Source organism: Trachypithecus francoisi, unplaced genomic scaffold (genome assembly GCF_009764315.1).
Source record: "Trachypithecus francoisi isolate TF-2019V2 unplaced genomic scaffold, Tfra_2.0 Lachesis_group11, whole genome shotgun sequence".
Lineage (NCBI taxonomy): Eukaryota > Metazoa > Chordata > Mammalia > Primates > Cercopithecidae > Trachypithecus > Trachypithecus francoisi.
Genome location: NW_022681456.1, coordinates 24,621,541 through 24,635,049, shown reverse-complemented (window position 1 = coordinate 24,635,049; position 13,509 = coordinate 24,621,541). Strand labels below are relative to the sequence as shown.

At 41.4% G+C, this 13,509-nt stretch overlaps 1 protein-coding gene across 3 annotated transcripts in view; it reads right to left on the bottom strand.

Annotated features, from left to right (window-relative positions):
- The window catches only part of CORO1C (coronin 1C), a 119,836-nt gene that overhangs the window by 46,750 nt on the left and 59,577 nt on the right, over window positions 1-13,509 (bottom strand). For all 3 annotated transcript variants that reach the window (XM_033220730.1, XM_033220732.1, XM_033220733.1), the window contains exon 2: window positions 8,276-8,475. In XM_033220730.1, coding sequence (XP_033076621.1) covers window positions 8,276-8,470 — 195 coding nt within the window. In that variant the 5' untranslated portion in view covers window positions 8,471-8,475. The remainder of the gene's footprint in view (window positions 1-8,275; window positions 8,476-13,509) is intronic.

The following is a 13,509-nucleotide window of genomic DNA, read 5'->3' as shown; positions in this document are numbered from 1 at the left end:
GAGTCTTGCTCTATCGCCCAGGCTGGAGTGCAATGGCACGATCTCGGCTCACTGCAACCTCTGCGTCCTGTGTTTAAGCCATTCTCCTGTCTCAGCCTCCCGAGTAGCTGCGATAACAGGCATGTGCCACCATGCCTAGCTAATTTTTGTATTTTTAGTAGAGACGGGGTTTCACCATGTTGGCCAGGCTGGTCTCGAACTCCTGACCTCAGGTAATCCACCTGCCTCGGTCTCCCAAAGCGCTGGGATTACAGGAGTAAGCCACTGCGCCCAGCTAGATCACAGATTCTATACCAAAAAAAAAAAAAAAAAAATTGTTCATACTCAGAAAAAAAATTAAGAAAAATATACATGTACAAATCAAATAAGGATACAGCAGCCTAAGTTCTAATCCACAAACAACCTCACGGTCTTAGACAACCACTCAATCTGAGTTCCAATTTCTACAACTGTAGAACAGAGGAATGATCCCACCCTACCAAGTGAAAAAATGGAGACACTGTTCATGAAGAGGACAATCCACGTACAATCTGCTGACATTCTGCAGTCTCATTTCTATGAAGGTGACAGAAGTCACTGCTTTTTCCTAAAGATGATACAAAGGAAAGATGCCATGCTGATCTAGTTATAACAAAGATCCTAAAATATAAAACAGTGCTTATTCTAATTCTTTTCCCCATAACAATCAAGGAAAATACCAATTTTGCCAAATTCACACTGAAAGTGAAAGAAAGGGTCACGAAAACGTAGGATTTTCTACCAAAAAGCTATCCTTCAGCTTCTTTTGACTCATAATGTTAGTTCACATTATGCATAAATGATTTGCTTCCCTTCCAATCAAATATTCTATTTCCGCAATACTATAAAAATCCACCTAAACTAGAGATCCTGGAGTCTGAAGGAGGAATGTGCTGACCACCTACTTCTTTGCCCTCCTGGGGACAGAGCCCCTCTACTAACTTAACAGTTTAAAAGCTGGGTTGGCTTCTCTTCTGTTTCATCTTTAGCTCCTACACAGAGAAAAAAAACAAAAACAAAACCTGAATTCAAACTGAACCTTCTCTGTGATGTCTTCCTTACCTCCTAAGCCTAGGGTGAAACTGATCTCTCACACTCCAGTGCTAAAGCACTTCACGCACAAAGCACCCCCCTGGAGAGATCAAGCATAGTTGTTGAAGCTTCTTAAAAGCCTGGCTGGGTGTGGTGACTCACGCCTGTAATCCCACTTTTGGAGGGCAAGGCAAGAGGATCACTTGAGATCAGGAGTTCGAGACCAGCCTGGCCAACACAGTGAAACTCTGTCTCTACTAAAAATATAAAAATTAGCCAGGCGTGATGGTACGCACCCATAGTCCCAGCTACTCATGAGGCTAAGGCAGGAGAACTGCTTGAACCTGGGAGGTGGAGGCTGCAGTGAGTAGAGATCGCACCACTGCACTCCAGCCTGGGCAACAGAACAAGACTCTGTCTCAATTAAAAAAAAAAAAAAAGCAAGAACCCACCACAGGTCCCTGCACATGCAGGCACTAAGGAATGAGTATGTGAATGAACGAACATGATTTTTCTAAAGTACTGTGTGAAATTTCACAAACATTTAAGCAATAGTTAGCTCTTTATATGTGCTCTGGTAATATTACTGATAATATTTTTCAAAATCTCAATATGTAATAAGTTCATTGTAAAAAAAATATTTTTAAGTGCAGGTAATTATAAAGAAGAAAATAAAACATCACTTTTAGTCCCATCCATGTTAACATTGCACATTCTTTCCTGAAAACTAATAACACAATTGAAGTTAAGTACGAGATAATGACTATGATCTTATAACACATTTTTTAGGTTATATGAAGGTATCATGGAATACAGGATAACAAAATCTTGCCACATAACATAACTTTCTCTTGCTACTGCAAGGAATCCCTCAATTATTCACTTAGGACTTAAGAATGTTTATATCTATATAGATATTATATTTCTATGTAGATTTTTGTTTTAAAGGCTAGGTGGAAATACAGTGTTCAAAACTACCAGAAAGCCTTTTAGGTCATTGTGAATTACTCATACATGAATTGTGTGAACTAACACTATGAGTCAAGTAATACAGTCTAAGAATATATGTATTAGTTATCAAATGCTGATTAACAAGTTATCCTAAAATTCAGCTGATTAAGACAAACATTTATTACAGAGTTGCTGAGGATCAGGAATTCAAAAACAGCTTATGTGGGTGGCTCTGGCCCCGGGTTTTTCATGAGATAGTGTCAACCCAGGGCTGCAGTCAACTGATGGCTTGACTAGGGCTGCAGGATCTACTTTCAAGATGGCTCATCGCTTGGTTGGTTAAGTTGGTGCTGGCAGTCGTCAGGAGGTCCTATGGACCTTGCCACAGAGCTGCTGGAGTATCCTCACAACATGGCAGCTCCAAAAGAGACAAAGCAGAAGCCAGTGAGCTTTTATGACCTAGTCTCAGAATTCACACTCCATCAATTCCACCATACCGTGTGGTTACACAGGCCAGCCCTATTCAATGTGGGAGGCCACCTACCACAATATAGTAAGGAAAGTTTTTGGAGAGCCTGCACAAAAGCCTACCATATACATAGCCACCCAGTTTGCATCCTCTATCCAAGTGAGTCAAGAGATCAAGAGCAAATAATTCTAACCACTTCCTCCATCTGTTAAGTGAATAATAATTTTAATAATGTGATAACGCAGCCTGTGGTACCAGTGGTATGAAGAAGCAACTAAGAGAACCCAATGGATGAGTTCCTCTGTTTCAGTAAATAATCAAAGGCAACATCTGAGCTGGATATTGAACAGTAAGAAGCGACCACCAAGTAGCATCATTAGTGGAATACTGACTGAAATGAATCAAGATCTCTTTCTCAACAAACATGACAGAAACATTCTGAAGCAGCCCTCATCAACCTAGGTTCTATAAGACATTAAAGTCCTAATGCCCTAATATATGCTATTATAGGCAATGAGCTCTTTTCCATCCTATGCATCTAGAAGACTGGCTATGTATCATCCTTGGGAGAACTAAAAAATACAGTCACATTTGAATGATTTTCTGTAGAGCTAAATTCTTTCATAAAACCCTAGATGAAAAACTGCAACATGAGTTGAAAAACGGTTCACAGACATAAATAAAGCAAGATCCCAAATATTCCCACACACAGCTCCTAAAATAAATGAGAGAAACACAGTTGTGTATAAGAAAGTACCACATAGCTACAACAAAGAAGCTCATGGGAGAGAGGAAGAGATCATGACCCAAAAAACTAAGAGACCTGGCCATACCCTCCTATCCTGGCCAGAGCAGTGCTCTTGTCCCAGGCAGTTATTGTGAGGGTGAAATCAGCTATCACTCCGATTCACCAAAGTTGCTTCACAGTACTTCACAATACTCAAGGAAGGAAGGGAGAAAGAAAGCAATTTAGGAAGACAGGAGCCATCTAATTTGCATCCTCCACCCAAGAGAATGTCAAGAGATCTAGAGCATATAATTCATACTGATTCCTCCCACTCTTACTTGTTTAAGGCAGGATTTACAGGCTTGTTGTGATATGAAGTGTGTGTGTGTGTGTGGTGGGGGGAGGTGAGGGGTTGTATGTGTATCTATCCACAAACACTGGTGTGTATGAGCCTCCACGGTTCACAATAGGGAGGGAATGCCTCAGTTCTATCTACATCACGAGTGTGGCTACTCCACAAAGGAAAGGCTTATTCATGCCAACGTGGTAGATTACACAGAGGGCTGAAAACCTGTGTGCTCTTGAGACAAGGCAGCTTGTGCAGTTGTGGCAAGAAAAAAAAGTATCCCTCACAGCCAAAACCACAAAGCCAACTTGTGTTCAGCAAGACTGCTATTATTCATCCTCTGAAGGACTAAAGAATAAGTAAATGCACTAAGCCACACCTTGAAAAGTCATGGCAGAGTGGCAAGCCACAGCTTGATGGAAGCATTACAAAAGAGAGCAAGAATCACGTGTGCTAATCTAAATCACCCCACCTCAGGACTGAGGACTTTCCATATTCCTCCAGCAGCAACCTCTTCAAAAATCCCACTTTCCCTAATAAAACCTTCCTAACAAAAAACCTCATAAATCATATGCTTAAAATAAGCATACATTCATTCTTAAGCATGCTGCTTGCTGCATGTGTGTGTGTCTTTGTATATGCATGGGCTTTGATGTATTTATCCCTATTACTCTTTTCACTTTAGATGTTAAGTCCTGGAAGACAGAGACCATATCTAACTTATTTTACATTCTCCCAGAATCTAACCACAAGCCTCATGAGGTTGCAATAATAAGACTTATTTACTGCTGACACTAAATAGCTTTCAAAAGAAATTCATGGAAAACCATGTTTTCAAATGGGAGCCTTTCTGAAAGGGTCATAATCCACCTTAATTCCAATGTGTACATATTCAATATTATTATGTACAGAGTCCCAAATGCATCACCAAAACTAACTTGCCTGTCTATAACCAGAAACAAAAAAGGGAAAACATTCTCAGAAGCCCATGAGATAACTATTAAAGGCCATACCCACCTCTTAAGGTTCACATTTAAAATCATCCCAGGCTGCTATCAACATGTATTGGAGCCTAACACACATCTAAACATCATTTCTATCTTAATTTCAAACACAACTTCATATTATAATTGGGAATTTAGTTTTTCTTTGCCTTTAAACCAAAGCGACACCTCACGATAGAACTGTTTCATAGTTGCCAAGACACTAAAGTTATAGGAGTCTCTTTTCCAGGGTAAAGAGCCCTAGTATTACAAAGCCCTGTACTGAAAAGGGATTAATGGGTTCACCATGTAGTTGGAGTCCCCATCATATTTCTTCTTCGAGGCTGTACTTCTAACGAGGAGACAAACACCTCAGTGCCAGCAACCTGCTAGGACGCTTTCTTAGACATAAGTGCTCCTGAAGGGCACAGGTGCTGGCACACAGCATGTACTCAGCTTATAGGCAATCAAACCAACTAATCACATATGAAGACTCACTCATATTGTATAAACAATCAAATATCAGCTGTAAAATGTGTAACCACTATTCAAATATTCATGACTATACCAAAACTATAAGGTAGATATCAAGAAGGCCCCATAGAGAAATGTAGGTTTTCAGATAACATGGAAGATGGTTCTATTTCCTACCAGCTACTGATGCCTGGTAATCAGCCAGCATCTCGGGTAGGAATAGCAACTCAGAAGAAAAGAAAGGCAAATGTCACCTGATGCTCCAGGGCTCACGTGCCAAGCCCTGCCACAGCAGACCCTTCTGAGAACTACCCAGGCACACAACTGTCATGAGGGACCACAGGACCACTCCTCTTTGCTGGGCTCAGCTTTGCCTTAGTGAAAAAGCAGTGAGGAGTAAAAAGGCATCTACTTTCCAAAGTTATACATTGAATTACGGGGACAAAAATGGAACAAATGTGTTTGCTGAATTTTGAGTACACACCAGCTGCATTGGAAATCACTTCATAGCTGAGAATCATGGGAGGTGAGAAGCATTTCTTACATCAGCTAGAATTACCAAGGCAGAAAATAACTTTTTTTTTTTTTTTTAAGATGGAGTCTCGCTCTCTTGTCCAGGCTGGAGTGCAGTAGTGCGATTTCAGCTCATTGCAACCTCCGCCTCCCGGATTCAAGTGATTCTCCTGCCTCAGCCTCCTGAGTAGCTGGGACTATAGGTGTGCACCACCATGCCCAGCTAATTTTTGTATTTTTAGTAGAGATGAGGTTTGACTATGTTGCCCAGGCTGGTCTCGAACTCCTGACCTCACAGGTGATCCACCCGCCTCAGCCTCTCAAAGTGCTGGGATTATAGGCGTGAGCCACTGCGTCCGGCCAGAAAGTAACTTTTATACACAGCTGCTTATGTTATAGAGAGAGAAACGGAGGAGCGGAAGGATAAAGAGACCCATCCATGTCCCACTACAAGTCAGTGACTGAGCCAGGACTGAACTCCACAGCTCATCAATTCCCAGATTTGTGATCTTTCGTCTATGTCACTGCCGCTAAGAGCTAAACACACACACAAAAATCTCACACAGTACACATGAACCTATCAATTACAGAAACCCAAGTATTGATCTTATTTCCAATAATTGTCACAGGGCTTAGTTTACACCAATGTCACCTCCTCTAAAACAAACTAATATTTAAGGAGCAAAGCTACACAGACAGTATTAAAGCCTGGGAAAGACCCTTGAGGCTCCTCTAAAAAGCAAAACCTCATCTAAACATGACAATTTATAAAGCAACTTATTCTATCCTAGTTCCCGCAATGCTGGTTAAAGAACGAAATACAAGAACATATTCATTAAGTGCAGGTCATTGAATGCAAGGGAAAACCAAATCATAAGATCAGTTAGCTGGGGCACTGCATACAGGTCTCCTTCAAATGGGTAAGTGAAACTCAGTTTCTCATGGTTTGTAAAAGCAAAGACACAGAACCTTTGTGGATGTGAAAGTTGAAAGGAAATGTCTGAATTCAGAGGAAGGTTAGCCATTCATTATGTCTATTTTGTGCTTCTTAATTGGGTTGTTCCATTTCTTTGAAGGAAAAAAATGTCTTACATTTATTCCTCAGTCTACAAAAGGGGAAATAAAAACTCGTAACTCCAAAACAGACCGTGGTGCTCCAGTGTCTGACCTTAACTGGCAAGCTATGGCTATCTTCTCAGTTGGCTGCCATAAAGCTTACCAGTAAAATGTCAGGTTTCCAAATGTCCCCTGCTCTTGGGGAAGGAATAAGCTAAAACAATGTGGAGACCAAATGCAACTGGCCTTGAGTTCAAATCCCCACTCCAAAACCAGATTAAGAACAGTTATAACAGTGTAGTATACTTATTTGCCACTGAACAACAATTTTTTGAACAGAAATAAAAGTATCCAAAGAGAAAATAAATTTTCAACTTAATGAAAAGATTTATCTTCGCCAATAAGAAGGTACATTTGAAAACACATATCAAATTTGTTTCCCAAAGGCACCCATCTCCCTTCTTTGGTTAGAAGATGGTTCTACTGTGTTATCTATCTGGCCACTGAAGTAAAAATTAGATGTTATAATAAAACAAGTTAGTCACCAGCATCTCTGAAACAAAAGTCCAAGAGAATTGGACATTTTCCCAATGAGAGTTTTCCCAAGGAAAAAACATCAACACACAATGGGAAACAACCCTTTGACAGAAATTCACTTTATTGTAACCACTCTCAGAATCACACGGTCCATTGTGATGAGATGCACCCTGAATATAAGGGGCTCAGACACAGCAGGGATCCACTTCCCCTGCTGTTTTCAGCAGAGTGGAAACAGCTGTCATACGACTCAACATCTGCATCCTCACCAGCACCAAGTCCTTATCATTGGAGCTCAGGACTCACCAAACTCACTTTCCTCCTAAAAGTTAACCAGAAAACAACTGTTTCTAGGCCCCTCCTCACAGCTTTTTTTCTTCATTATTTGCAATTCTGGGATTTGCTGATAAAGTAACTATAGATTTTGATCTGCCGTATTCATGATTGGTCAGCAAGTGCACAAAATTCCTATCTAATCTCCCACCTGGGAGTAGGCTTTCTGGGAGGATAAAGGAAGGAGGAGGGCTTGGAACCCCACTGAAGTTGAAGAACACATAGAACCATTCTCAGTAAAGATCCTTTATTTCTCCCACTTGTTAACACTGTTTAAATCCTATGCTGAAACTTATTATTGTCCAGAATTGAAATCTGTATTGAGGACATTTTCTTGAGTTCTTGTTCCATTTCCTACTCAAAAAAAAAAAAAGAAAGAAAAATGAAAAGAAAAAGGGCTCATCCTTATGACTTCACAAAAAAGAGAATATTATCTTACAAATTTCTGCCCATTTGAAAATGTAACTGTTTTTAAAACTTTACTTTGGAGTAAAAGCCTGTTTTTAAAATTGCACTCTAAAAGAAAAATGTTTGTGAAAAGCAGATGATTAAGAATGAAATCTTAAAATTCCTATGCCCGCCCATGCTCACAACATCATTATAATAATTTTTTCATCCATAGAGGGCATCCCCAGAACAGAGGTCACTACTCTATTTAATGATTCTCTGTTAGAGAAAAACTGATGTGGTTAGTAAGGCATGTGGAACTTAACCTCAATTACATCAGAGTCTAATGGTTTCACAAATACAATTCTTAGTGAACTGTCAATCTATTAAGGAAAAAATATGGAGACTATCAGAGGGTGTCTACCAGAATGGAAGATCAAATTACCTACCTTGTGCAGAGGGAGGACAAGGAACGCTCCTCCCCCACTTGCCTCTATGATTATGGCAACAAATCTGGGATTGACAGCACAAAAGGAACTATCCCAGGTCACACGAGAAACCCGGATGTCATCATAGCACTGGTCATTTTTCACCGCTTGCCCAAATACATGCCGAAACTTGCTCTGTCGTACCACTCGCCTCATCGTGTCTGCAAAGGAAGAGTGAGAATTATGTTAGAATTGTGCACCAAACTGAAAAGCTTTACTTTTACAAATGAAATATTCCAAGTAGGAAAAACAGAATGGTATGGCATTTTGTCTGCTCTCCTAAAAAGTAGCCAAATTGCAATCCAAATTTCTTTTAGCAGTACATATCCGGAGACAACTGCAAAATGCGTCAGGGAAAGAATTACAAAGAAATGAAAAATTCCTAATTCAAGATCCAGAAACAGCTCATCAGTTTTAATTTCAATAGAAAGATTAAGGGAAAGAATTAAAGACAATTAGCCTTTCAGGGTTGGGTGGGAGCTGACAAATAACGCACTTCAACCCTTCCCCTTTTATAGATAAGAAAACTCCAAAGTGAAATTCGCCGTAGAGGTGAGGCTGAAGAAAGCTGAAAAACAAGTTACAATTTTGTGGCTTTGTCCTCAGCCTGCCAAGGTAATTTTTCAGATTGTAAACATTTTCCCTACACATCAACACTCTGCTGTCTGAGAATTATGTCTATTCCCCAGAGTGTTTCAACAAGAATAACTATGGGAGGAATTCAAAGACACAGCCATCACCCTTGACTTCAAAAGCCTTCTAATCTCCTTTTAACACAGACGTAATAATCAGAGCAACTCACTACACCAAACCGCCTAGTGCTAAGTGGTACACAGTGAGAAACAGGAAAAGTCAGCCTAAAGCAGCCTAACGGGTAAGAGCCAGGTCTGAGAAAAGCAGAGCAAAAGTATTTAAATGCAAAGCAATGTGATCAAAGTGATGTTTAGGGTGACAGTAAATGTGGCAGAAGCACACTGGACGGCTCAGACAGGAATAAGCTCAAAGCCAGGTACTGGGCTAGGAAGCTATTTGACAGTAAACCAGACTTGAGGAAGGCCTGGAGTGATACAGTAGTAATAGTTGGGACCGAGGAAAGGAAAAATGCAGGGGCTATTGTGGAGGGGAAACAAAACCAGGCTGGGTTTTCACTGAGCTGATCATCCACTACAGCCACTTCCCTAGCAAACCAGGGACTCTGAAGGGGAGGGGAGGTGACACAGAGCTACGTTCCTAGGCTGCCTTATGTGTCATTTCAGACTCCAAATTCCACTAAATTGTCTGATAGACACTGACAGCTTTGTGCTTTCGGATCACCAGGCCCTCCCTGATTAAGATTTCCTAGACTGCACCCAATGTAATTTTCCTATGTGCTACTGCAGGACATTCTGTTCATGTTGGTTAGATAGAAGGATCCTGGATAAAAATCTAAGTGGAAATGGAACATGCTTCAACATCGACAACTCAGCTGAAAATCAGATCCTCATATACAGAGGAGAGCTAACACCTGTCCATTCATGCCAGACGGGACACATGGTGGGCTGTTGCTAATTCTTTTCCTCTAATTCCCTTCCTCATGGCCCTGAGCCCACTGCTAAATGCAGAGACGAATTTATTTTTGCCAGAGTCTCTTACCCTTCCAAGGCATGTGTGAAAGTGGCCTCTCTCCAATGCCGGGGGCATGTAGCTGGGCTGAAGTAACAGACCCTTGGCAGGCAATTAAGCATCCACGTTCCTCAGCCCAGCTGTTATTGCCTGACTTTCTCAGTTGACTACCAGGACCATATATTTTGAGTCTTTGGTAGAGGAGATGGCAAATGATATGTGGCCAGGGTCCTTCATTTTGGAATCAGTATGAATACTTCTTAAGCGTGAGATAAGACAGCTTCCGTAAGGCGGTGAAAAGCAAAAGGAAAGCACATCTATACAAAAGCCAACGTACAGCCAACTGGTCTCGGGATCCACTTCCCCACACAACCATCTGCAACCATCTGCACAAGTTATAGAAGCTGCAATCCCCACAAGCATCTTCAAGCAAGTATTTCAAAAGTTAAGTTAATGTAGAAGAAAAAAGGATTGCACCATGCCACAGTTAACATCCTTCATAAATAAAACGTTCTTACAAATTCATACAATTAAAACCCAACAGAAAATTAGGCAAAGGATATGAAGAAGTAATTTACAAAAGAAACACAAACAGCACTTATCTCCTTCCTAAAATCCTAATAAAATGAAAGCAGGGAAAAACTTGAAAGGACAAGAGGACTGGAAAAGAGCCTACAAGAGAGCAAATGTGCCAACAAACTTTCCAAGATGGAAAGCTGTCATGCACATGTAACTGACAGAAGTGTGAGTGTCCTCTATTCAGCTGAGTCTCAGGAGGAGCTCACAAAAAGGACATCAAGGCCCACTGTGAATCCCCAGAACACTCTAAGGAGAAATTGTGTCTCCAAAGACAGGGATGTGGGAGAGGGGCTGCAGAGAAAATGACTGAAAGCCTGAATTAGGAGCAGCTGGACACCCAGACCCGCTCCATTCAGGGCTGCACAACCAGGGAACTGGCCTGCCCTCTCCCCAGCAGAAGCCAGGAGAGGCCTGACTGTAGGCCCTGGACTGGATGACACCCAGCACAGGTGTGAACAGGTGCCTCACTGACAGCCTGGTTCTATACAGTGGGGCCTCCAACCCCTTGTTGCTCCTGGCTCCCAAGATATCACCTGCCCCACCCAACAACAGATCAGACATCACTGCCCTCAGTGAGGTCCACCATTCAATGTGCCCCTCCACCCACACAGGCGTACCATCAGCTTTTAGAACCTCACTTTTAAATGTGAATGGATATTTGAGGAAGGCCTCTTACTTGAAAAAGAGAGACAATTTTTCCTCTTCACTCAAATAGGCCAGATACCCTCTAACCTCACAAAAATATGAACATTAATATAATATTTAAAATGCTTTGTCTTCACTGAAAGATACTATACAAATCTTCTGGCTGACATACACACTAAACTACCTTAAAAAGTGATTTCCACCAGGCGCGGTGGCTCACACCTGTAATCCCAACACTTTGGGAAGCTGAGACGGGCGGATCACGAGGTCAGAAGATCAAGACCATCGTGGCCAACATGGTGAAACCCCATCTCTACTAAAAATACAAAAATTAGCTGGGCGTGGCAGCAGGCGCCTGTAATCCCATCTACTCAGGAGGCTGAGGGAGGAGAACTGCCTGAACCTGGTAGGCGGAGGCTATAGTGAGCCGAGATGGCGCCACTGCACTCCAGCCTGGGCGACACAGAAAGATTCCAACTCAAAAAAAAAAAAAAAGTTATTTCCATATTATGCATACTTATTTTTGTCCTAAATACATGTGGATAGAATGATATAAAAGTTCTCTTGCTACAATCACAGAGTAGAATGTTAGCTATAGAGCAGAGAGAGTAGGAAAAGTCAGTGCTTCCACAGTGCTGTGCTAAGTCAGGCATCTCTAAGCGGAGCTTGAAGGGCAGTGTGAGCCCATTCACTTCCAAGGTCAAATCTGATCTGGGCTCAGCTGTGTACATGTGGCATAGCCGCTTTTCTTGCACAGAATGTCTCAGGCCCTCCAGGCGCACAATAGAGAATAACAATTAAGAGAGCAAACTCCAGAGTCAGACAGCCTTGAAAGTGAGAAGCACAGCTGTACTACTTACTTCCTGGCCATGGTACAGTACAGCAAGTCACTAAATCTCCATTAAGTGTTAATTCCTCTATCCAAAAATGGGTACAATGCATATAAAGTTGAAGTGATCATTAAATGATCAATTGGTGATGGGATGGTGGCAAGAGATTCTTATGCCATAATAGTACCTTGTACGGTCAATACACAAAATTAATCACTCAATAAATACTAGCTACTACTGTCATCCTAGTAACTGACATAAGATAATCTGGATTCAAATCCGAGCTCTGCAACATATTAGCAAATTACTTAACCTCTCTGAGCCTCAGTTTCCCATCCACAAAATGAAGGGAATGATACCTATAATAATAATGCAGGCCAGGCATGGTGGCTCCCAGCACTTTGGGAGGCTGAGGAAGGCAGATCACTTGAGGTCAGGAGTTCGAGATCAGCCTGGGCAACATGGTGAAACCCAGCCTCTACTAAAAATACAAAACTTAGCCAGGAGTCCCAGCTACTAGGGAGGCTGAGGCATGAGAATTATTTGAACCTGGGAGGCGGAAGTTGCAGTGAGCCAAGATCACGCCACTGCACTCCAGCCTGGGTGACAGAGCAAAACCTTGTCTCAAAAAAAAAAAAAAGAATATAAACCAACCGCAGACAAAGAAAGCCCAGACCCAGATGACTTCACTGCTAAAGTCTATGAAACATTTAAAAAATACCAATTACTCACAAATTGTTTCCAAAGATAGAGAAGGGAACACTTCCAAACTAATTATGAGGCCAGTATTATCCTGTTACCAAAACCAAACAAAGACATCTCAAGAAAATTACAGACCAATATCTCTTATGAATACAGATGGAAAAAATCCTCAACAATACCAGCAAACCAAATCAAGCAACGTAGAGAAAGAATTAGAATTATACACCACAATCAAGTGGGATTTATCCTAGGAATGCAAGGTTGGGTCAACATCTGAAAATCAATTATAACACATTATATCAATAGAAGAAAAAAAAATCACACAATTATCTCAGACACAGAAAAAGCATTTGAGGCTGGGCACAGAGGCTCATGCCTGTAATCCCAACACTTTGTGAGGCTGAGGCAGGGGGATCACTTGAGGTCAGGAGTTCAAGACCAGCTTGTTCAACATGGTGAAACCCTGTCTCTACTAAAAATATAGAAATTAGCTAGGTATGGTGGTGAGCACCTGTAATCCCAGCTACTCAGGAGGCAGAGGCAGGAGAATTGCTTGAACCCGGGAAATAGAGGTTGCAGTAAGCTGAGACAGTGCCACTGTACTCCAGCCTGGGCAACAGAGTGAGACTCTGAATCAAAAAAAAAAAAAAAAGCATTTGACAAAATTAAATACCCTTTCATGACAAAACACTCAAGAAACTAGGAATAGAAGGGAATTTCCTCAACCTGATAATGGGCATCCATGAAAATACCACAGCTAACTCAATATTCAGTGGCGAAAGATGCCTTCTCCCTGAGATAAAGAATAAGACGAGCTTGTCCACCCTTGCCACTTCT